Below are 25,445 nucleotides of genomic sequence, written 5' to 3'. Positions count from 1 at the left end.
CCATTCCATGTGTGATTTCTTACAGCGAATCTTCCCCGACAGAACACTTTCCAAGATTAAACACTGACAGCACACACCATGACAAAATTAAAATAATAATCAAGAGCTGTCACGGTTTGTTCCTAGCGTTTCGTCTGACTTTAATTTGATCGTCAACGTTTGTTTCCATTAGCCAGCCCCTTTAGTCTTTACACTCAGTTGATTTGCCATGCCTGCATGTACACCTACTGTTTCAGGTACAAACATGACTTTGGCTTTCCCATAACAAATCTTGCCCCAGCTCTGGTCTGGCAGAAGGTAGGTTTATCTAACTCTGATCAAAATCCAACATGTTGTTGTGGTTACTGCTGACTGCCTGCCCTTATTATCCATTTGCCCTCAGCTACAAGTCTCAGTTTGTTCTACAGACAGAACAGAATGTACTAGAACAATGCAAACAGAACACAGGCCTACAAGGTTAAGCTAGCAGTCTCAAGATCAGTAAACCCTTGTGTGGTACATTCAAAAGAATCCACAACAGTTGTACAAATGGCTTCAGAAAGTATTCATACCCCTTGAAGTATGACACATTTTGCTGTTACAGTCAATTCAACATACATTAAATAATATCCCATAATGACAAAGTGATAACATGTTTTTAAAAAAGAAACACAGAAATCTAACGTACATAAGTATTCACAACCCTGAGTCAATACATCTTAGACTCAACCAGAAAGATCAAAGCTGATTCTAAGAGCTTCACACACCTTGATTGTCGTACAAATACTAACCATTTAAAAAACACAAAATAAAAACCACTATATTATATTCAAGCGCTGTCAAATGGGTTGTTAATCATTGCTAGACAACCATTTTCAAGTCTAGCCGTATATTTTCAAGCAGATTTAAGTCAACACTGTAATTAGGCCCCTGTCACCTTGGTAAGCAACTACAGTGTAGATTTGGCCTCGAGTGTTAGGTTATTTTTCCTGCTGAAAGGGGATTTCATCTCCCAGTCTGGTGAAAAGCAGACTAAACCAGGTTTTCCTCTAGGATTTTGCCTGTGCTTAGCCCCATTCCATACAAGTTTTTTGAATCATTAATGATTACAAGCATACCCATGACATGATGCAGCCAACACCATGTTGTTTGAAAATATGGAGAGTGGTACACAGTAATGTGTTTTATATGATTTGCCCCAAACATAACACTGTATTCAGGACAAAAAGTGAATTGCTTTGCCACCTTCTTTGCAGTATTACTTTAGTGCCTCATTGCAAACAGGATGCATGATTTGGAATATATTTATTCTGCACAGGCTTCCTTTTCACACTGTCATTTAGGTTAGTAATGTGGAGTAAATACAATGTTGTTGATCCATCCTTAGTTTTCTCCTATCACAGGCATTAAACTCTAACTGTTGTAAAGGCAACATTTGCTTCATGGTGAAATCCCTGAGTGGTTTCCATCCTGTCCGGCAACTTTGTAGTGACTGGGTGTATTGATACAACAGCCAAAGTGTAATGAGTAACTTCACCATGCTCGAAGGGATATTCAATGTCTGCTTTATATTTTTTTCACCCCTCTACTAATTGGTGTCTTTCTTTGTGAGGCATTTGAAAACCTCCCTGGTCTTTGCAACTTATTATCTGACTTATGCACAGTTTTACTCCTGAACTTATTTATGCTTGACATAACAAAGGGATTGAATACTTATTGACTCAATGCATTTCAGCTTTTCATTTCTAATTAATTTGTAAACATTTCGAAAAACATAATTGCACTGACATTATGGGGTATTGTGTGTAGGCCAGTGACAAGAAAAAAAATGTGATCCCTTTTCAACTTAGGCTGTAACGCAAGAAAAATGTAGAAAAAAGACAAGGTGTGAATACTTCCTGAAGGCACTGTAAATGTTGATGTATTGGTATTATTTGTTGTAAAAAAAGTGTTACAATACAACTGATTCATTCATGTACTGCAATTAAAGGCGGAAGAACAAACATTTGACCATGCTTAGTGGTTCTGTGACTCCGTCCACAAAATGTAACATACAGTTAGTTAACTTGAACTAATTCCTCTCAAAATTAGCCCATAAAAGCGTGTTTGATACAGGACTGGGCTCACCGGTCTTTCCAGCTCCACTCTCTCCTGTGATGAGGATACACTGGTCTTTATCCTGGTCCCTCAGAGAACGGTAGGCCTCGTCTGCCAGGGCATAGCTGCAACACAACAAGGATATACACATTCACATTAATTCATAGTCCACAAACACATTGGATATTCAATTGCATCACAGGTCCATCATCTCCAGGCAACTTAAACAACACGTCCATTCCTATATTTTCTATCATCCAAGCTTGTTCTATTGTATACACCAACACCGATTCCACTAATTACAGGCTTGTTAAGTTTAATAGTTGAATCCAATGTATTCAACTTTGTTCCCAAGACAATCGAGATTGCCTTGTTATCCCTCTATAGCTACACTGACAGTGAGCACACACAACCACACACACACACACACATGTTTTTCTTTATTTGTACTATTTTCTTCGCTGTTGAATAATAGTGAAGACATCAAAACTATGAAAAAACACATGACAGCTAAGCACACTATTGGCATTCTCTCAACTAGCTTCATACGGCAGTCAACTGGAATGCATTAACAGGTGTGGCTTGTTAAAAGATCATTTGTGGAATTAATTTCCTTCTTAATGCGTTTGAGCCAATCAGTTGTGTTGTGACAAGGTAGGGGTGGTATACAGAAGATTTGGTAAAAAGTCCATATTATTGCAAGAACAGCTCAAATAAGCAAAGCAAAACGACAGTCCATCATTACTTTAAGACATGAAGGTCAGTCAATCCAAGAAATCTGACATTTTGAAAGTTTCTCCAAGTGCAGTCGCAAAAACCATCAAGCACTATGATGAAACTGGCTCTCATGAGGGCCGCCACAAGAAAGGATGACCCAGAGTTACCTCTGGAACTTAACCTCTGCAGCAGAGTTACCAGCCTCAGAGTGCAGCCCAAATAAATGCTAGAGTTCAAGTAACAGACAACTCAACATCAACTGTTCAGAGGAAACTGGGTTAAGCAGGCCTTCATGGTTGTCATGACGTGGCCCTCTTTGGGTACAGCGAGCACCATCCCCCTTTCTCTGCACCATTCCTCTCTCTCTCTCTCTCTCTCTCACCACCTCTCACTCCTCTCCCTATACCCAGGATCTGTTAGGCGGGTCATAAATTCCTAGAGGAGTTTCTCTCCTCATGGCCAGACAGTATAGAGAAAGTGAGTTTCACAGGAGAACAAAGGAACCTCTTCCACATCACAGAACTTGAGAAGTGAACAATGCCTATGTTTTGGAGAGTGTGTACACGGTCGGGGAAGAATCCAGCTACGACCGGTCCATTTCGTTTAATGTTTGTGAAATTCATGAGCCAATACAGCCACATTACCATAACACTGTTTATACAAGAGTCTCGGTTGTGAGGCTTGCATCTAATTGTTGTATAAAATGAATTAGTAAATTATGTAATGTGATTATAAACTGTTTAATGAAAGAAACTCCAATTCCCTTTGGAGTTTAACTAGAACATAGGTCCGCCCCATGAGCACAGACATTGACCTGGCAACATGGGACAGCCCCTTTCTACTGTTACAAATGTAACCCCCACCTGAAGGATTTCCTTTCAGACCAACTTATCATGAGAGGGCTAAGGTTTGAGACCAGCCCAGTACCTCCTCACAGAGGGAGCTAAGGTTTGAGTAGATTGCTGATTAAATATACCACGTGGTTAAACTCAGACTATCGATCAGACAGAATAAGAGCAAATCTTTGATACTAATTGCTAGTCTGCAGCTAGGAATTCTATACCATTGAATGTGAAGGCCGACAACAGCCGAAACATCTATTCTATAACAACATTTCTGAATGTTACTCTGAAGTAGCCATCTACCAAAGACTCCAGAGACGCAGAGAGTGGGGCGGATGAACTTCCAACAGAGATCACGTAAATAAATAAATAAATAAAATATATTGATTGCAATTATTCTCGAATGAGTGAGTGTTCATGTGCAAGGATTAGCATTTCAATGGTTATAATTATCAACTTTGTAGTGTCTAATCTTTCGCGCCCTTGTCAGTCCCTTTGTCTACCAAGCTGTGATACCAGTTTAGCCCACTAGGGCACTTCCCCTATCATTTCCTTGTAACCATATCTACTTTGTTTGTGTGTGCATTTCTGTGATTATTTAGTTGGTTAATACATAACTGTTTGCGACAATTGATGTATGGATAAATTAGTGAAGACTGGGTTCGTGCAGATAACCAACAATTTACAACATTTGGAATGAGACTAACGTGATGTAAAGAATAATTCATTAATTAGAACACTAATTGATCAGATATTAAAATATCTGAAAGTTATTAGGAGAATTATAACTCTGTAATCTGAATATTTTCCTTGGTGCCCCGACTTCCTAGTTAATGACATTTACATGATGAATAATCACGTAATAATAATTACAGAGAATTGATTTGATAAACTAACAGTCTTCAGTTTTAATGATCCCAAAGACATGACATAGTCGAATTGCTGCAAGGCCACCAATAATAAGAGACTTGCTTGGGCAAAAAAACGCAAGCAATGGATATTAGACCAGTGGAAATCTGTCCTTTGGTTTGATGAGTAGAAACTAGATTTTTGGTTCCAACCCCTGTGTCTTTGTGACACGCAGAATATGTGAATGGATGATCTCTGCATGTGTGGTTCCCACCGTGAAGCATGGAGGAGGTGTGATGGTGCTTTGCTGGTGACACGGAGTGATTTATTTAGAATTCAAGGCACACTTAACCAGCATGGCTACCACAGCATTCTGCAGCAATACGCCATACCATCTGGTTTGCGCTCAGTGGGAGTATAATTTGATTGTCCTTTTGATAATGACCCAACACACACCTCCAGGCTTTGTAAGGGCTACTTCACCAAGAAGGAGAGTGAGAGAGTGCTGCATCAGATGACCTGGCCTCCACAATCACCCGACCTCAAACCAATTGAGATGGTTTGGGATAAGTTGGACAGCAGATTGAAGGAAAAGCAGCCAACAGGTGCTCAGCATATGTGGGAACTACTTCAAGAAAAAGCATTCCCCATAAAGCTGGTTGAGAGAATGCCAAGAGTGTGCAAAGCTGTCACCAAGGCAAAGGGTGACTACTTTGAAGAATCTAAAATACATTTTGATTTGTTTAACACTTTTGTGGTTACTACATTATTCCATGTGTTGTTTCATAGTGGATGTATACAGTACTATTCTACAATGTAGAAAATATTAAATTAAGAAAATTAATTAGTAGTTGTCTAAAACAGTACTGTATTTTTTGTATTATTATCCATCTGCCCTGCTAGAGCTGCCCTGGTCAACTCTAAGTGCTGTTATTGTGAAGTGAAAACATCTAGGAGCAGCAACTGCTCAGCCACGAAGTGGTAGGCCACACAAGCGCACAGAACGGGACCGCCGAGTGCTGAAGTGCGTAGTACGTAAAAATCGAGTTGCAACACTCACCACCAATTCCCAAACTACCACTGGAAGCAACGTCAGTACAAGAACTGTTCATCGGAAGCTTCATGAAACGGGTTTCAATGGCCGAGCAGGTGTCCACATACTTTGTGGTATGTAGTGAACATACAGTGAATATATAGATGACTGAAAAACTGTGGGCCCGGCCACGTGCTTACTGATCAATGACACGTTGCATCCCAGATCTAGGTCTGAATCTAGGTTGCATCGCATCTGTGGAGAAATCTGATGTTTGGATATCATGGAGCATCATCATGCGGATACATTTGCTCACTTCGCTACATGTATGGAATTGGCCCTGTCATATTGACTAGGTTGAATTTAGTCACTTTGCTCTGCTTAGTTAGCAGTGTCCGATTGATTAATGTGTTTACAGCAGGATCACCCAAACTATACTCTGATTAAAAAACAAAGATCTTCTGTGAGTGAAATGCTGGATGCTTTCAGCCACAGTAAGTGGTATGTGTGGAAAATTGACAAGAGGCCAAGCAAGACATTTTGATTATCTTTGCTTAATGACAGCAATCCTATTAAGCAGACACAGTTTAGTGGAAATCAGTCACAAGCAAAGCTTCTATTGAGAGGCAATGAAACTTGAATGATCCATTTTGCATAAGCCGAAATGGTATTATCCTCAATATCATAAAGGGGAAGCTGGTCTAAATGAATGGGGTATAATGAACCTCAGCCATTGTACATACATACCAGGACAGTGACACAATTGGAAAGTGGGACAGTATAGCATACTCATTGGATTCCCCCTAACAATGATGGGATTGTCATTGTCCTGCTCTGATGCTGAAGTATCAAGAGTGTGTGGTGGGGTGCGTGTGTGTGCGTGCGTGCGTAGGGGTGGCACAGTCTGGCAAGCAAGCAACACTACACAGATTTGATGACGGCTGACTGGGTGTTACGATGGTCTATACTTGAAATTTGGTGAGGCCATGTTTGTCTCCACCCTATTGGGTGAGACCAATGCAGGAGCTTCCCTATTGGTTGAGGCCATAGTTCTTTACGGATCACACTTGTCATTTAAACAGTTATCTATTCTACAGTTGTGTTATAGTAGCAGTGTTCCAAACTCTCCCTAACCCACCAGACTCCGAATTAGCCTGGCAAGCCTGCAAGCTCTCCCAGCTCCCATTTTCCTCTCAGTCTGTACTTTTCTACATTACTCAGGAATTTTCCAGAGCCACCACTAATAATAGCCCTGATTGTGGAGGAACTGTTGCATGTAGTTTCCCTTTTGCCTGCCCCCCACATCACCTTCATATATCAAAAAAATATCACAATGGTGAGGTAAGGTAGCTCTGACATGTCTCCTCTCCACTATGGCAATGGACTAAACCGGAGGAGACTCCAGGTCCAAACTCAAAATTCATATGGTTAATGTCAAATGTGTTATACTCCGCATCCATCCCTGGTCCCAATGGTTGACAGTAACAAAAACACAGGCTGTCAACTACATAGAATTTATAATTATATTAATGGTCTACAATATCCTTGAAAAGTCACTAATGATTACATTGACAGCCATATGAACCCAAACATATAGGCTAGTGCTAGAGGTAATTTTGAATGTAGTCATCAAGATGGCCTTTCTCCCAAGTGTCTAATTTTAGTAGCACGTCCTGACCTCACCACCCCCCCCCCCCTCCCCCCAAGGGGGATTGTGGGTATTCTCTAGTCTCAACGATGTGAGAAATGTTATTAACCAATTACATGACCATTAAGATCTTTCACACGCCACAATCAAAGCCCAAGAACCACAGCAGCTCAACATATTTTAGTCAGACAATAGGTTTACATTAGGTACATTATGTTGGCTTAAAATGATTTAGACCTTGGAGATTACATCTATGAAAAACTAGAATCTATGAAATCGTATTTACGATCAGATTTATAACATACCCTATGTAACAGGGATCCTTAGGGAGAGCAACATAACTTGCATAATCACAAAAGGCTGAACCACTGATGATGTGCTTTGTGCACTGATTGACTTGACTGCTAGCTTAGCAGACTGCCGTGAGAAGGAGAGACAGATAAATGCACGCCAGGCCACATTAAAAAGTTGACGCTGCATCCTGCCAGGCTAGCTCATAGAGATCTGGGTTCCACACCATCAATGTTCTGGGCCAAGACCCGGTCCAAGGACGGGCAGCCGCAACCCAGCACTAACCCAGCCAGCCTAAGCACTAACCTAGCCAGCCTGAGCCCAGTTTAGCCCAAATCCATCCCTACCCAGCCACTAGGTTCACGCCACTTACGGGAATCATGGGAGGGAAGTTAGGACATGGGACATTATGTCATTGTTGAAATGTGCAGGGCACCACGACCACAGCAGATGTCTGCGCTTTGTGAAAACAGCCTGGCCGCTCAACATGAGCCAGACAAAAGACAAGCATCACACAATTACCCTGGCCTGAGAGGGGTTGGGCTAGGGGTGCGGGGGCTAATCTAGCCTGAAAGGGGGTTGGGGGTTAGTAGAGGAGGGCTAGTAGGGGAGGAGCAGGGGTGGTGGGAGGGAGGTCCCCTGCTAGGAAATGTGCCAAATGATAAGCTGTCGCACACAAACACAACGTGGCCACGAGCATTCCTCCATTATGAAGTTGAACAGGTCAAATGAATTTGAAAGGGCCAATCACAATATGAATAGACCTGCAAGCTGGTGCATGGAGAACTAGGAGGATCCCAACAGAGACAAAGGAAAGCCAGTAAAACTCCCATCTCTATTTCTGTATGGCAAGGTAAGGAATGGGGCAACACAAAGACATGGTAGCAACTTGTTTGTTACTCTTGCTCTCCCGAAAGTCAAAGCATCTCAACACTCAAGGCTTAAAGGGCAAGACAAGGAAACTAAATCTGTCCTGGCTATCCTCACCCAGCAATGTCCAGGCCACACCCAGAGACAAAAGGAGCACAAAAAAAGAAAAAAAGGAATTAAATCAGACCATCTGCTTGGCCACAGCATCGTGTAATCACCAAAACCATGAAAGAGAGAAAGAACGCCAAATTGATCCACCATATGCCAAATAGAAGTTGCCATTTATAGGCTACAGACCAGGACTTCTTATATCAGTGTGGAAATTATGACAAAGCACCCAATGCACATGAAAGTGTAGCAGCGAACCAAAAGCAAGTAAGCCAAAGGCCCTAATGCACCCTGGTCTGACTGGGGTCTCAGAGAGCGGGATAGGGAGAGAGAGGTGGGGCAGTAGGGTGGAGTGATACCTGGCACACCCTGATCACACACATATTCACAGCAGAAGACCACAGCGGTATATTTGTGCGTCCTTGTGGCAGCAGTGGGATGCAAAGCCAAACTGGCATGAGGCAAGTGGCAGAAAATAGCCATTCAGCCTTGCTACTCCAAACCCTGAGAACGATGGAGGGATGGGAGGGGAGGGAGGAAGGGGGAGGGGAGGGAGGGATCTGCGATCTGTAACCTGCTGCATCTGAAAGGGATGGATGTAATTTGTCTCAACGCAGAGTCCAATTCTTCAGCAGACATGATTCCTGGTTGGCATAAAGTCAGTGCTGAAACCATGGCCCACCCAGCTAAATGAGGAATGACAGATCTTCCCTCAACCAACTGTAGATTTTCATTTTGATATTGAGACGCAAAAAACTGTTTAGGACTATATCTACATAGCTGTTTGCGCAGTGTTCACTGTTCCACTCTCAATGGAAGCGCTCTTATATCTGGGTAATTACACAGTATTTCAAGTACTTAAAGTAAAGTTTTCCAGCAGCCTGATGTTATTAAAATAACTACACTTCCATGGCTCCTTTATGACAGCTAGCCAAGGTTGTAAGGAAGTTCTGTCATACAATAGCCTCTCATCCAGCCCAGCGAGTGGCTCTCCAGCAAGAGGCAGGCTGCTGGTTCCAGGATATCCGTGTCTTATACTGATTGAGCCACAGAGGAAGCTAACCTTCCCGGCTGTAGTCACAGGTCTAGGTGTCATTAATGTGACCACTGTGGCAGCCTCAGACATGAATCAAACAATGGGGCCAGAGTCACAACCGGCTACTGAAATTCAGAATAGCCTAACAAAAACAAAACGCAGGTGCTGTCAGCAAGGGCTACTACCAGGAAGGAGGTGTGAGCCAGCTAAGGCCAGGGTCTTCGTTCAGTTTAGACACTTGGGCCATGTGAGTATCTGACACTGTGGCTGCTACAGACATTTGACAGTCATCTATCCAGAGCAGCAGCAGAATAATTGTACTTACGCAGCAGGAGGATGTCATCACAGGATCGTTTGCATGTGGTGGGTGTGTGTCCCCGAGTCCTTGTGTGTTACAAAAAAGTTAATTCACAAGTGTAATTTTATATTACCCTTTTCACCAAGTGCTATATGGGATTACTAGAACCCATCTCATCCATCTACAGTCAGTATAGAAGGCCTGTATTCACATTAGGGCTGACCGCAAATAGTCGACTGGTTAATTGTTTGGTCGATAGGCTGTAGGTCAACCAATATTATTTCGTCGAGCAGTAGCAAATACATATATATATATATATATATATATATATATATATATATATATATATATATATATATATATATATATATATATATATATATATACACATATATCTTATTTTTTAAATGGCACAAGAGACACCTGTCTGATTTGAGCCCATCTCAGTGAACTAATCTATTGGGCAAGCTGGGTAGATGACAGCGTCCAAGAAGAAGGGGAGAAGGGGAGTGTGGATAAAATGCACATCTCTCCAGAATGTGTTCTCTCCTGCCAATTTGTGCACATTTATTGTTTCACAACGTAAATTGAGTGATTGTTTTGCCTTGATTGTTTGTGTTTATCAATTCCCCATTACATACAGTTGAAGTCAGAAGTTTACATACACTTAGGTTGGAGTCATTAAAACTTGTTTTTCAACCACTCCACAAATTTTTTGTTAACAAACTATAGTTTTGGCAAGTTGGATAGGACATCTACTTTAAGCATGACAAGTCATTTTTCCAACAATTGTCAGACAGATAATTTAACTTATAATTCACTGCATCACAATTCCAGTGGGTCAGAAGTTACCATACACCAAGTTGACTGTGCCTTTAAACAGCTTGGAAAATTCCAGAAAATTATGTCATGGCTTTAGAAGCTTCTGATAGGCTAATTGACATAATTTGAGTCAATTGGAGGTGTACCTGTGGATGTATTTCAAAGCCTTCCTTCAAACTCAGTGCCTCTTTGCGTGACATCATGAGAAAATCTAAAGGTATCAGCCAAGACCTCAGGAAAAAAAAGTGTAGACCTCCACAAGTCTGGTTCATCCTTGGGAGCAATTCCCAAACGCCTGAAGGTACCACGTTCATCTGTACAAACACAATGGGGCCACGCAGATGTCATACCGCTCAGGAAGGAGACGCGTTCTGTCTCCTAGAGATGAACGTACTCTGTTGCGAAAAGTGCAAATCAATCCCAGAGCACTGTATGTAACTGGTTCACCTCTAATGCTCACAGGCAATGTGTATTGGAAGATATTTCTGAATGTTCCAGACATGCTTTATCTACTCATTTGCTGGATGCAGAGTTCAAGTGAGGGTCAAGCAAATCATAGAGAAAGCAGGCCATTGCAAGCATCAATGATGGGTGGTTGAATGTTCGTGGCCAAGGAATAATTAACTACATCTCCACCCCTCAACCAGTATTCTACAAGAGCACAGACACAAGGGACAACAGACACACCGGTCTCTACATTGCAGATGAGCTGAAGGCAGTTAATGACCTTAGACCACAGAAGGTATTTGCACTGGTGACAGACAGTGCTGCGAACATGAAGGCTGCTGGTACGGCAACTGCTCTGCCCACAAATGTAAGACACTTTAATAATTAAACATTGGATGTATTAAATGTCACTTTAAACAATGCCACTTTATATAATGTTTACATACCCTACATTACTCATCTCATATGTATATACTGTACTCTATACCATCTACTGCATCTTGCCTATGCCGTTCGGCCATCGCTTATCCATATATTTATATGTACATATTTTTATTAATTCCTTTATACACACACAAGTGTAAGGTAGTTGTTGTGAAATTGTTAGGTTACTTGTTAGATATTACTGATTGGTCAGAACTAGAAGCACAAGCATTTCGCTACACTCGCATTAACATCTGCTATGTGTATGTGACCAATAAAATCGGATTTGATATTAATTCCCATATATTCCCGTTAAGTCCGATGGAAAGTTTCCACCTCTGAATATTCCAAAACGTGCAACCCTCATTTCTAGTACTCTATGGATTGGGATTATGGTTAATTGTTTAGCTATCATGTCTAAACAAAAGACTCCACTTAGCCAGATGATGCCCATCAATTTAGCCACGTGTCCCCTACTGTGATTACGACCATTATTGTATAATAATGCACAAATATTTTGTGTCTGGAATGTATCTTTCAGCATCAGTATTATACGCCCGGCTCTCCTCAACCAGTCATACAAGGATAATGGTCTAATGCCTCCCATCAAAAAGAGAGCTGGCCAAAACAAGCACAGGTTACACCTGAAGCATGAGGACTTGCAGCGAGTTGTGAACTTCAACAGCTACGCAGAAGATAATGCAATTGTATTACCAGGACACCACCCAGGACACCACCCAGGACACCACCCAGGACACAAACACTTTGGTGTTAAGCTGCTGCCCACCCATGTGACAAAAGCAGCGGTGTGGCGTCTCCACAAGGAATCGATAACACTTGGTATGTAAAGCATAAACATATTTTGATTATTTAATATACCTCAAACATGATTGACACTACGTTTATTGATTTCACATCATTTTTGCATTTTCCAGAGTTGTGTAGTCTGGCTGTCTTCCCACAGGAATCTACAGAGAAAATTGCTGCCACACATCTCAAGCACTAAGCCCAGGTACGACCCATTGCCGGAAGTGTCAGAGGAACAACTATCAGGTCTTCAAATCTGCCAGAAGCTGTTAAATCAGCCAAGCTGAAAAGCAAGAACAGCATCTCCTGCTTGTTCAGAGTGAGCGGTCTGTCTACCAGAAGATGGTTGATGACTGCAAGACCACCTGTCAAGCCATGAAGTTGTCTCTGGGGGACCCTACTGAACCAGCAGGCAAAGACATCAGGATGCATTACAGCTTTGATTTTGCTCAACAAGTAAGCAACATTTCCTCCTTTACACTGATTAAGGATATATATAGTACCAGTGATAAGTTTGGACACATCTACTCATTCAAAGGATTCTTTATTTTGACTATTTTAGAATAATAGCGAAGACATCAAAACTATGAAATAACACATGGAATCATGTAGTAACCAAAAAATGTGTCAAACAAATCAACATATATTTGCCACCCTTTGCCTTGATGACAGCTTTGCACTCTTGGCATTCTCTCAACCAGCTTCACAAGGAATGCTTTTCCAACAGTCTTGAAGGAGTTCCTATGTATGCTGAGCAATTGTTGGCTAGTTTTCCTTCACTCTGCGGTCCAAATCATCCCAAACCATCTCAATTAGGTTGAAGTCGGGTGATTGTGGAGGCCAGATCATCTGATACAGCACTCCCTCACTCTCCTTCTTGGTCAAATAGCCCTTACACAGCCCAGAGGTATGTTTTGGGTCATTGTCCTGTTGAAAAACAAATCATTCCCACTAAGCGCAAATCAGATGGGATGGCGTATCACTACCTATTTCTAATATTTCTACTATGGAAGTAACCATTTTCCCTGTACCGTTTACACCTCATGTAGAGACCATGGCACTTAGCAACATGTGGCTGGGGGTTATAGCATTTCTTTCACATGACCCATCAATTTTAGACAAGTGTGTCTGGTTAAGTGTCATCTAATATTTAGAAAATATTTTTTATCTGGACACTGTTTACCTGGAATTTTTCTTAAAGAGATGGGTGGGGCTAAGAGGGTGTGAACGATGCTGAATGGGTGTAGACGAAGAGCACTCCAATAGTTGTACCAAAACATTCAAGGGCTATTTTCTCAAAAAGTGGGGTTACAAGTTTATCAACTTTCAAAGCGGAATAACTTTTCCATGGTTCCTCAAATGCAGTGTATGATATACCATTGTGTAGCTCCGTCTCTCTACTTTGACCCAATGTAAAAAATAAAAAAATGATTTCAAACATTAGACCGAATCAAGGTGGTCTCTCAAGCTAATGAGAAATCCTCCTTTGCCAAGACAATCCATCCACCTGATAGATGTGGCATATCAAGAATATGATCATTACACAGGTGCACCTTGTGCTGGGGACAATAGGCCACTCTAAAATGTGCAATTTTGTCACACAACACAATGCCATGTCTCAAGTTTTGATTTGCAATTGGCATGCTGATTTCAGGAATGTCCACCAGAGCTGTTGCCAGATAATTTAACATTTTAATTTCTCTACCATAAGCCTCATCCAACATTGTTTTAGAGAATTAGGCAGACGTCCACCCGGCCTCACAACCGCGTGTAACCACACCAGCCCAGAACTTCCACATCCGACTTCACCTGCGAGATCTGAGACCAGCCACCCGGACAGCTGATGAAACTGATGAGTATTTGTGTCTTTAATAAAGCGCTTTTGTGGGGGGAAATTATTTTGATTGGCAGGGCCTCGCTCCCTAGTGGTGGGCCTATGCCCTCCCAGGCCCAACCATGGCTGCGCCCTGCCCAGTCATGTGAAATTCAAAGATTAGGGCCTAATGAATTTATTTTAATTGACTGATTGACTTATATAAATTGTAACTCAATAAAATTGTTGCATGTTGAGTATTTTTGTTCAGTAAATTATTATTCCAGTCTTTTACTGTTCTCATTGTCAGAGTGGACAAGTTGTTTGCAGAGCGCACAACCTATGCTACACTTGTGAGAAACAAGTTGGTTTATTTCATTCCATTTCCGAGTTGACAATTTAGTCACTCTTTAGTTTGGAGTGCTACTGTCAATGTTGAGTAAGGACGCGCACCTGATTACGCATAGAAGTAGGCCTATAGGCTATCTGGCTTGCGAGCAAAGGTAGCATTATAAAATGTGCCCATTTGGGGATCTGATAGTATTTCTAATTAGTTTAATGCACCACCACTAATGAGCTGTGGAGCTTCTCAAAGGAATGTTTGCTTCACCTCAAACAGCAAGAAAGCGAAGTCAGTTTTAACATTCATTGAAAGTAATAATAGTTCCTCAATGTATTAGAAAAATCTTTCCAGCTCTCTCCCTTACGATAACCAGCACAGCGTGAAAGGGAAAAATATCATTCCCTGATCCTGTGGAAACGTCATAAAACAAGTCTACCGGATGAAGTGAGACTTTGGGGTGGCATGTGTACGTTATTGGCTTGTGTTCTGAGGGGAACCGCCCCCAAATCTCCTTTGGACAGAAACACACACACTCTCTCTCCTCTCGACAGGATGTTGGTAAGAGGGAGAAGTCAAGACTATTTTATCTCTGACGGTGCTTTCATGTCTCTTCTGGCCCTGCATGGTGACTCAGCATTACTTCTGTCCTGTCCATCCTTCATCAGTCAATGGCTGACACCACTATTGAGATACTAGATGATTCTCAAATTGTATTATTAGATGGTGAATCCTCACTATAACATTTGCAAGTAACAACTTGCAATTAAGCAAAGCAACACTGCGGCCGGTTCAATGAGATGAACGTCAGACTATCTGGACCTATCCCTCTACCATGAAGACAACTTTCAAGGAAGCAGGGAGAGCGGAAGAGACTAGGTGGGCATTCGGCAAAGTCAAGAGCCAAGCACATTAAAAGCCTCTGTCATTCACTCATTCAGCATTCCTCCTGAATAGATAGCTGTTGTGCTCTTTAAAATCCAATTATGATTTGATAATACACTGTACTGTGTTCATCTGGCATATGCTCAAATACGCTTTAAACATTAGGCTAGTAAATAATAAGGGCACAGTCCAAGACACCATTCACTGTGCTCTAAATGCATACATAACAGTCACTCTTTAGAGGACAAAGAGGGCATAGTACAGCATAATACTCTGTAAAAAAATCACACAACTATCAACTTACATGTCTCAGAGGAAGCAGTGGCCTGGGCATGAGCCTGGATACCTACTGAGGGCCAGCCACTGAGCTTCATCATGGCTCAAATCACACTACAGACACTGCCATTGTGGCTCTGACTGAAAGTCTCTTCCTCACCAATACACCATACTGAGGAGGGAATGACTGTTTACTTATCCCCAAGCCAGGAAACGAGGAGGGGTATGGTGGCTTGAGAGGAACATCATTGGGAAGTAGAAGGATTGGGGACTTTTTCAAAATATCATGTGCCAAAACAAATAGACTGCACAGTAAAATATTTAAAGCTGAAATGTGAAGTAAAGCTGCTCGTGAAAAATAGGACTGGTGCTTGGAAAAGATGACGAACTTGCGAGCTGTGGAACTGCCTCGGTAGTCGGCACCATGCGGGTGTAAGATGCACATCGATTAATGAATATGAGTAGCATTTGCCAATGTACCAGCCACAAGCCAAAAACTAAGTTTTTTCGGTTTAAACAGGCCTTATACAAAAATGTACATTGCTCGAGCCATATCAATTCCAAGCCCACATGATTAACTTAGAAAGTTTGAGAAACACGTCAATTCTTTGGAATGTAAGCAAATGAGACAACCCAAGATTACATAGCCTCCACATAGTAACACATGTCAGAGTTCAAAGTAAACGGAGTAGCTCTTTGAAATGGAATGACATGCTCATTAACGTGAACATGGATGTTGATACGGTACTGCAATTGAAGCAGTATTTTTTTTCATTTTACCTTACCCTATTTGGAGTAAACTAAACCAACAAAATGACTTCTACTTACAGCCATGTCACTCACATCTACAGTACCTGTAGTTAAATAATTATACATGTATTTCTAATTTCCACTTTAAGTGCTGGATTTTCAACCACAGTGGCCAATCCACCATTCATTCGGATCTTCACAGATTAACCCAGTTTTCACTTTCGCAATACAACCCTCCATTTTACCCTCTTAAGATGGTCCTGAACCTCCCCATTTGTAACATTTCTACCAATATTGCCCGAAAAATACTTTACCCAGGAGTATAATGAATCATTGTCTTCATGGTTTGTCAAAGGTCAAAAGGTGACAGGGAAGGAACAAGATTGTCAAAATTGAAATCAATCTTGTCCATTTGTCTTTAATCTGTTGTGCTTAGTTTTGGTGGTTATGTAAACTGTATTTACAAGAAGATAAAGATGGACATTGTTCTGATAATGAATAGGGAGGTTTCACAAAGACACTGGTTAAATCAATCAATCAATGATCAACAGAAATCTACACTGAACAAAAATATAAAACGCAACAATTTCAAAGATTTTACTGAGTTGCAACTCAAATCAATTGAAATTAATTCATTCGGCCCTAATCTATGGATTTCACATGACTGGGAATACAGCTATGCATCCGTTGGTCACAGATACCTTATTAAGGTAGGGGCTTGAATCATAAAACCTAAAATGACATTGGTGGTGGCTTATTGTAGAGAAATCAACATTCAATTAGCGGGCAATGGCTCTGGTGGACATTCCTGCAGTCAGCATGCCAATTGCACGCTCCCTCAAAACATCTGTGGCATTGTGTTGTGTGACAAAATTGCACATTTTATTGTCCCCAGCACAAGGTGCACCTGCGTCATGATCATGCCGTTTAATCAACTTCTTGATAATCCATCCACTTGACAGGTATGGCATATCTTGGCAAAGGAGAAATGCTCACTAACAGGGACACATTTGTGCACCAAATTTGAAAGAAATAAGCTTTTTGTGAATATGTACAATTTCTGGGATCTTGTATTTCAGCTCATGAAACCAACACTTCACATGTTGCATTTATATTTTTGTTCAGTATATAAAACCTGTAAATGAGTATCTATTCCTATTCAAAGCTAAAGTCAAATCGTGGACGGCCACAGAGATGGTTTTGGGGCACTCTTTCACTGGAATAGGGTATTTTCAATTTTTCACCATGATAATACTTCTGCTTCTAAACCACCATAATCATAAACACTTTGAGAAGGACATCTAGCACATTGCTTCAGCTTCGTCAGAAGATTTGCAATGCACACTATGCCAATGCAAACAGTCAGGGGCAGAATCAATCCCTTCTTAAGTACTATGTGGCAAAAGTACAATAAACCATGTAATAGTTTAGCCTGAAATAATTTCAGCGAGTATGTGAGTTTCTTTCCTATCCTCGCATTTCTCTCGGGAGCCATAAGCTAGAGAAGAGAGACTAGGGCTGTTCCTTTTAAGTGTCTGTGGCCTAGGCCTTGTCGTTGTCCACAAATATAGCTGTTGATTGTAAAGCCGTTAGCAAAGTTAGAGGTACCGAATTTGCATTTTATAGTCCCTGGGCTGGGCACGGTATGGTGCGAGTGTGGGAGGAGAACGGAGACTGGAGGCAGGCACACTCAGCGAGAGCACTTACTGCCCCCTCATCCCACTCTACCTTCACCTTACGCCAATAAATGCTGCTGCTGTCACCTAGTCTACATTACGCCAACACATCACGAGCTACAGAGTGGAGCACTATACCCACCTGAGTCAACAGGGTGTATTTCGAGTGCCCACTAGCAATTACATACATGTTGCATGTAGACTTTCTTTCCAACATGCCATTTTCAGTAGCCCTCTAACAACTACCTACGTACATGTTGCACGTGAACTTTCTGGTCAGGTGTTCTGTAAAAATGTATTGAAGTTTGTCAAATCTAAAACCAAGAAAAGTTGTGTTAAAGGAATACAACCAGGTGTGATGGATAGCATGTAATGGACAACTGCAAATTCACCATAACATTACATGTTGTGTTAACATAACCATAAACACCTCATGTCTTTAGTAGACAGGTACTTATTAAGAAACATGTGTAAGCTACATTCCAAGAGAAACCTGCTCCACACCACATGGATTGCACCTTGCAAAATTCTACTGACTAAAGGGTCAGGAAAATCAAACAAATATACTGTAGCCTGTACCGTAAACAAAGGCGAAAGTGTCATAGACAGCTGTATCTTTATGGTCACACCTGTGACATCTCCATAGCAGACTTACACAGGAAAACACGTCACCCTACGGAACGCTCATCTGACAGTTCTTATTGCTGAATGGACAAGATGAAACCATGACATCACCATGATATTTTTGAGTGCTTTCACTGTAATGGCTATGTACCCATAGTGAATAGACTAAAGTGTAATTTTTCCTAATTGGCTATTCAACACTGCACTCTCTTACCTGAAGCGGTGATCAAGCAAACAAAGCTAAGGGTGAGGAGTACAATGGTTGCCCAGGGCACAACACCATTACACAAACTTTCTAGGGAAACGACGCACTGGATATGGGTGGATAATTAACATTCGCAGGATAATTTTTAGAGCCAAGGTTAGATCAATCATGTCCAGTAATATGTTTCTCGTGTGTGTCTCTGCTAGGCTCTGTGTGATGGACCTGATCTCTCAGTGCCAGATCTCACAGCCATGCGAGGAGACTCAGCAGCTATACTGTAGATGTTCTTATTATCCAGGGTGTGGGCCAGATGTCTAGATCTCTCCGTCATCACGACTGTAAATCCCTGTCCTCAGTTCAGTACAGCCATCATGTTATAAACATACAGCCCTCAGTGCAAACCTTCATCCGGGCTAGTGATTCTCATAAAAAGCTCTTCTCTGCTATGGAGGATTTTAATCTAAGTGACATCCCAGTTTAATGAACTTGCTGATACTACATCCCACCCTCTGTTGCCTTGTGTTTCTGTGTGTAGGAGGGAGTTTAGAGGAACAAGAGTGCTACTCTGTAATGCTGGTTAGCCAACACTCCCTCTGCTACCTACCTTCTACCCTGCCTCCTACCTCCAGACACAAACACTGTGGCTTTGCCAACCTCTGCTCTGGAGAGCATGTTGTTATGAGTCTCCCTGAGAGGGCTTTCAGGATCGTAGTCACCATTCCTGATGGAGGTGCATTTTAAGGCCAAACACCACAGGCAAAATTTTCGATTTTGCTTCCATCTGTCAATTTTCAGATTCTTGGATATTTTGCAACTATAACTTTCATGAAATGTACAAATAATATATATTAATACTTGATTTGTAAAATGTTATCCCAACTCCGTCAACTACACCTAGCATACATTTAGTTTGTATGTTACATGTAGAACTTCAACCACTATTATTTTTTAAATCTCCATGTTGAATCATATCATTCAATAGCTTTTTTTATCCGATTGGTTACTGGCATTAAAAAGGCCCTTTCTGGCAACCTGATTGGTTAAAATGCATCGTGCCTCGCAACACTTCCTTTTTTAAAATGTGTATATCTCATGTGAAGCATCCCCGTAAAGAGAGACAAAATGAGCAAATCTCAAAGAATATACCGACCGTATGTAAACAAAATAGGCACTCTCAGTTAGCCAATGTGAGAAAATAAGTGAATGGAAGAAAAAAAAAAAGAGCCTGATCGGCCGATCAGGGCAGTGGTAGTACAGGTAGAGGAGGAAGAGGTGGTAGCCGGTAGAAGCGAGTCAAATTAGTTGAGATTAAGATGACAGCTAGCAGCGATCAACCAGACAGCAGCCAGACAGCCAACAGTGGCTTTTATTACATGTAACAAATAAATCAACTTGTTCATGATTTGATTTGCCCCAAGTGTTTAACCACAGGACAAAAAAAAATAAAGACCCCACCAACCAGGGGTTCTGTAGAATGTGCACACCGTGAAGGTGATCGTGATGCATTTAGGAGGAGTGTTTACACTTCCTCCAGGAAGAGGTTGCATTTGCTATAAATATGAGGATGGTTCTACAAGCCCAAACTTAGACTTGGTTCTGCAGTTTTAAAGAAAATAAGCAGGGTCCCATTGATTCCTTCCATGCATCTCAGCTCATATCAGAGACATGAGAAGACAATGACAGGTAAATAAAAAGGGAGAGTAGCCCATTATTGCCAGGTGACTTGCTGTGTATAAATAATGTTTCCTTGCTCCAGCAAATGTATTCAAGGTAAATAAACAGTGTTAGGAAAATGTAACTATACCATGAGACTGTCACATAGGCCTACAGTGTCATAGGGCTATAGCCTACTGTGATTAATGAGAAATAAGCTTTACATTAAGTAAATCCATGCTGATATGCTAACATTTACATGCCGATAATTAGTCCTGCAGTTATAACTAATGTCAACCGACAGACATTTTTCCCCGCTACATTAGTGGGAGATTCAGAGAGGACTAAAGTCAATTGAGAGTTCTGCCAAGCTAATTAGAAGAGCATACAACGATATAGACCCAGACATAGCAGAATCGCTGAAGGAGGATGAGGATGCCATCATAGACATTCATGTATCCTTTTATGGCACAAGAGGATTCACTTCCAACTATTGGATAGGCGTGTGTATTGGTGCTGGTACCAGCGATCCCTAGAAAATGATGAAGATCCACTCAGTCACAAAAACCATGGCGGCCATATATTTTTGAATAGAGAAAATGGTACCTGTAGATCGAAAGGGGTGTCAAATGATAACCTCCTCAAAAGAATGCATCACAGACGGCAATTGTACAGTTGAAGTCGAAAGTTGGAGTGATTACAACTCGTTTTTCAACCACTCCACAAATTTCTTGTTAACAAACTATAGTTTTGGCAAGACGGTCAGGATATCTACTTTGTGCATGACACGTAATTTTTCCAACAATTGTTTACAAACAGATTATTTCACTGTATCACAATTCCAGTGGGTCATAAGTTTACATACACTAACTTGACTGTGTCTTTAAACAGCTTGGAAAATTCCAGAAAATTATGTCATGGCTTTAGAAGCTTCTGACATCATTTGAGTCAATTGGCGGTGTACCTGTGGATGTATTTCAAGGACTACCTTCAAACTCAGTGCCTCTTTGCTTGACATCATGGGGAAATCAAAATAAATCAGCCAAGACCCCAGGAAAAAAAGTGTAAACGTCCACAATTCTGGTTCATCCTTGTGAGCAATTTCCAAACGCCTGAAGGTACCACGTTCATCTGTAGAAACAATAGTACGCAAGTAGTACGCAAGTATAAACACCATGGGACGCAACCGTCATACCGCTCAGGAAGGAGATGTGTTCTGTCTCCTAGAGATGAACGTACTTGCAAATCAATCCCAGAACAGCAGCAAAGGACCTTGTGAAGATGACGGAGGAAACAGGTACAAATGTATCTATATCCACAGTAAAACAAGTCGACATAACCAGAAAGGCTGCTCAGCAAGGGAGAAGCCACTGCTCCAAAGCCCCCATAAAAAAGCCAGCCTCCGCTTTGCAACTGCACATTGGGACAAAGATCGTACTTTTTGGAGAAATGTCCTCTGGTCTGATGAAACAAAAATAGAACTGTTTGGCCATAATGACCATTGTTATGTTTGGAGGAAAAAGGGGGACGCCGGCAAGCCGAAGAACACCATCCCAACCATGAAGCACGGGGGTGGCAGCATCATGTTGTGGGGGTGCTTTTCTGCAGGAGAGATTGGTGCACTTCACAAAATAGATGGCATCATGAGAAAGGGAAAATATGTGGATATATTGAAGCAACATCTCAAGACCTCAGTCAGGAAGTTAAAGCTTGGTCGCGAATGGGTCTTCCAAGTGGACAATGACCCCAAGCATACTTCCAAAGTTGTGGCAAAATGGCTTAAGGACAACAAAGTGAAGGATTTGGACTGGCCATCACAAAGCCCTGACCTCAATCCCATAGAAAATTTGTGAACAGAACTGAAAAAGTGTGTGCGAGCAAGGAGGCTTACAAACCTGACTCCGTTACACCAGCTCTGTCAGGAGGAATGGGCCAAAATTCAACCAACTTATAGTGAGAAGCTTGGTTTTTAAAGGCAATGCTACCAAATACAAATTGAGTGCATGTAAACTTCTGACTCACTGGGAATGTGATGAAATAAATAAAACTATACATTATTATGACATTTCACATTCTTAAAATAAAGTGGTGATCCTAACTGACCTAAGACAGGGAATTTTACTAGGATTAAACGTCAGGAATTGTGAAAAACTGAGTTTAAATATATTTGGCTAAGGTGTATGTAAACTTCAGACTTCCAACTGTATTTATTTATTTTTAATTAACTAAGCAAGTCGGTTAAGAACACATTCAATGACTGCCTAGGACTGCCTAGGAACAGTGGGTTAACAGCCTTGTTCAGGGGCAGAACGACAGATTTTTTACCATGTCAGCTCTGGGATTGGATCTAACAACCTTTCGGTTACTTGCCCAACGCTCTAACCACCAGGCTACCTGCCGCCCCAGACTGCAAATGAATGTCTAAACTCTATTGTGGTGACAATGCCCCAAAACTCTTTGTGGGCAAAAGCTGCATTGACACAGTAGGCACTTTCAATTAGGGAGCCACTGCTATATCAAAAGTGATGGACAGTGGCTTGACAGCACTTTGGTGACACTGGAAGCAATCAGAGAGGAGAATGCGAGGTGAGTTGTGAGAGCTGATGCTGCTTCAATGGAGTGTGCCAAGTACAGGAGCAGATCCCATGACACAGTCAAGAAATGTTCTGCACATTTCAACAGCCATACAAAAGCCTTGTATGTGACAAATAGAGAAAAGTGAAATGATAATTTGCAAAAAACTGCAGATGTTCTCTACAGATCCAGTATTCAAAGTACATGCTCTACTGCTTGAAACAACTATATTAAATGTGCTAATGTACTAGTAAAAAATGTTTATTTTAATGCTTTTTTTGGCAGTTCGGGAAAGTATTCAGATCCCTTGACTTTTTCCCACACTTCGCAACTTTACAGCCCTATTTTAAAATGGATTAAATAATTTTGTATTTATAAAAAAAAAAAAAAAAAATCCCCAGTCTACACAGAATACTGCCATAATGACAAAGCGAATAGGTTTAGACATTTTTGCAAATGTATACATCAGTTGAGGCTGGCGTTTGGGATACCTGAAGAGACCAAGCTGCAGTGTGAACTCCGTTTGAGACCGCCCTATCAATGTGATTTGAAGAACTGTAATATCCTGTTTTGTGGCTGAAAAAGGACATGGTAAACATAAATCTTGCTTTTTTTCTGTACATTGCAGGACAGAGCGGCTAAGCTGGGGAAACTCAGAGGGGGTGTGTCTCTCTTCGTTAACAGCTAGTGCGTGATCTCCAATATTAAGGAAGTCTCAATGTTCTGCTCGCCTGTGTTAGAAAACCTCATGTTAACTTTTGTTAGATAGTGTGGTCTACAGCTTACCTATATTTTTCATAGTTGTCCATTTACCACCACAAACCGATGCTGGCACTAAGACCGGACTCAACGAGCTGTGCAGGGCCATAAGCAAACAAGAAAATGCTCACCCACTGCTAGTGGCCGGTGACTTTAATGCAGGAAAACTAAAATGTTTTACCCAATTTCTACCAGCATGTCACAAGTGCAACTTATCATACACGTTTGACCTGTTGCATACTTAGAAATGTGCCTGCTATAGGCAGACCCGGTGCCTGAGGTTTGCTCTCACAGGGTCTGCTCAGTTGGAGCGGAATATTGGCTGAATGCCCAGGCGGTCTCTGGGAGCAAACGCTTTGCTGAGAAAGGGTGCACTTGGCCATCTTTGTGTAACCCGTAGTGATAGAAGCTCTGAGGAGGTATTTCCACCTCAGCATTTTTATACTGACTAACTTTGTCTGTAATCTCTCCACTGGCGTGAATAAACAAATTAATTTAAGCTGGACTTTGGGGTCCTTAGTGGTTCTAAGACACTAACTACTACACCAGCTCTGACGCGCGTTGGATGTGGCAGGGATGGGAAACTATCATGGATTACAAAGAGAAACCCAAAGTAACCTGTCTAAAAGACTGGTGACCCTGTCGCAATCACATCTGTAGTCATGAAATGCTTTGAAGGCTGGTCGTGGCTCACATCAAACCCCGGTCTCTTAGTTAATTCCCGGTTTACCATGACTCCTGAAGCCAGTGTTACGCTAAAAAAGCAATGACTACCTCCTCAATTTATCATTCTGTTGATTTGAAGTTGGAAGGACTGCATACCACCCATATAAATGTGTGTAGCCTCCCTAATTAAGATCCATGAATTAAATGTCTAGGTCTTTGTGCATACAAATAATGTGCATGGTATAGCAATCACAAAAACCCTGGAACATTCTATTACTGATCAGCATTAGTGGTTACACTATTATTAGAAAGGACGGGAACAGATGAGGTGGTGTCAAGCACACACACACACGTTAAACTGAGGAATGACTTGGGCAAAAATTAAATTGAAATACTATGGCTATAGATTAATTTACCATTTCGACCACCAATATTGGTGGGATGTGTGTACAGGCCACCATGTTCAAATGTATCTTACTTGGATGATATATGTGACAGTATTGACCATGCCAGATGAAAACAAAGTTATATACATTCTGAGATTATAATATTAATTGGAATGACATTCAGAGGAATTCCGGAGCACTGTCAGCGAGACCGTCGGGTTCACCTCCCAGACCAAGGCCCTTCACCCCGATTGCGCAGTTTGGCTTGGCGGCCAGCTCTAGGAAGAGTCTTGATGGTTCCAAACTTTTTCCATTTAAGAATGATGGAGACCACTGTGTTCTTGGGGACCTTCAATGCTGCAGACATTTGTTGGAACCCTTCCCCCGATCTGTGCCTCGACACAAACCTGTCTCAGAGCTCTACGGACAATTCCTTCGACCTCATGGCATGGTTTTTGCACTGACATGCACTGTCAACTGTGGGACCTTATATAGACAGGTGTGTGCCTTTCCAAATCATGTCCAATCAGTTGAATTCACCCCAGGTGGACTCCAATTAAGTTGTAGAAAC

The 25,445-nt window shown here is 41.5% G+C and overlaps 1 protein-coding gene across 6 annotated transcripts in view; it reads right to left on the bottom strand.

Annotated features, from left to right (window-relative positions):
- The window catches only part of LOC139380823 (unconventional myosin-Ib-like), a 166,398-nt gene that overhangs the window by 60,608 nt on the left and 80,345 nt on the right, over window positions 1–25,445 (bottom strand). For all 6 annotated transcript variants that reach the window (XM_071123910.1, XM_071123907.1, XM_071123909.1 and 3 more), the window contains exon 4: window positions 2,107–2,201. In XM_071123910.1, the coding sequence (XP_070980011.1) occupies window positions 2,107–2,201 (95 nt within the window). The remainder of the gene's footprint in view (window positions 1–2,106; window positions 2,202–25,445) is intronic.

Source organism: Oncorhynchus clarkii, chromosome 22, assembly GCF_045791955.1.
Source record: "Oncorhynchus clarkii lewisi isolate Uvic-CL-2024 chromosome 22, UVic_Ocla_1.0, whole genome shotgun sequence".
NCBI classification, from domain to species: domain Eukaryota; kingdom Metazoa; phylum Chordata; class Actinopteri; order Salmoniformes; family Salmonidae; genus Oncorhynchus; species Oncorhynchus clarkii.
This window is presented reverse-complemented; position numbering and strand designations above follow the sequence as displayed.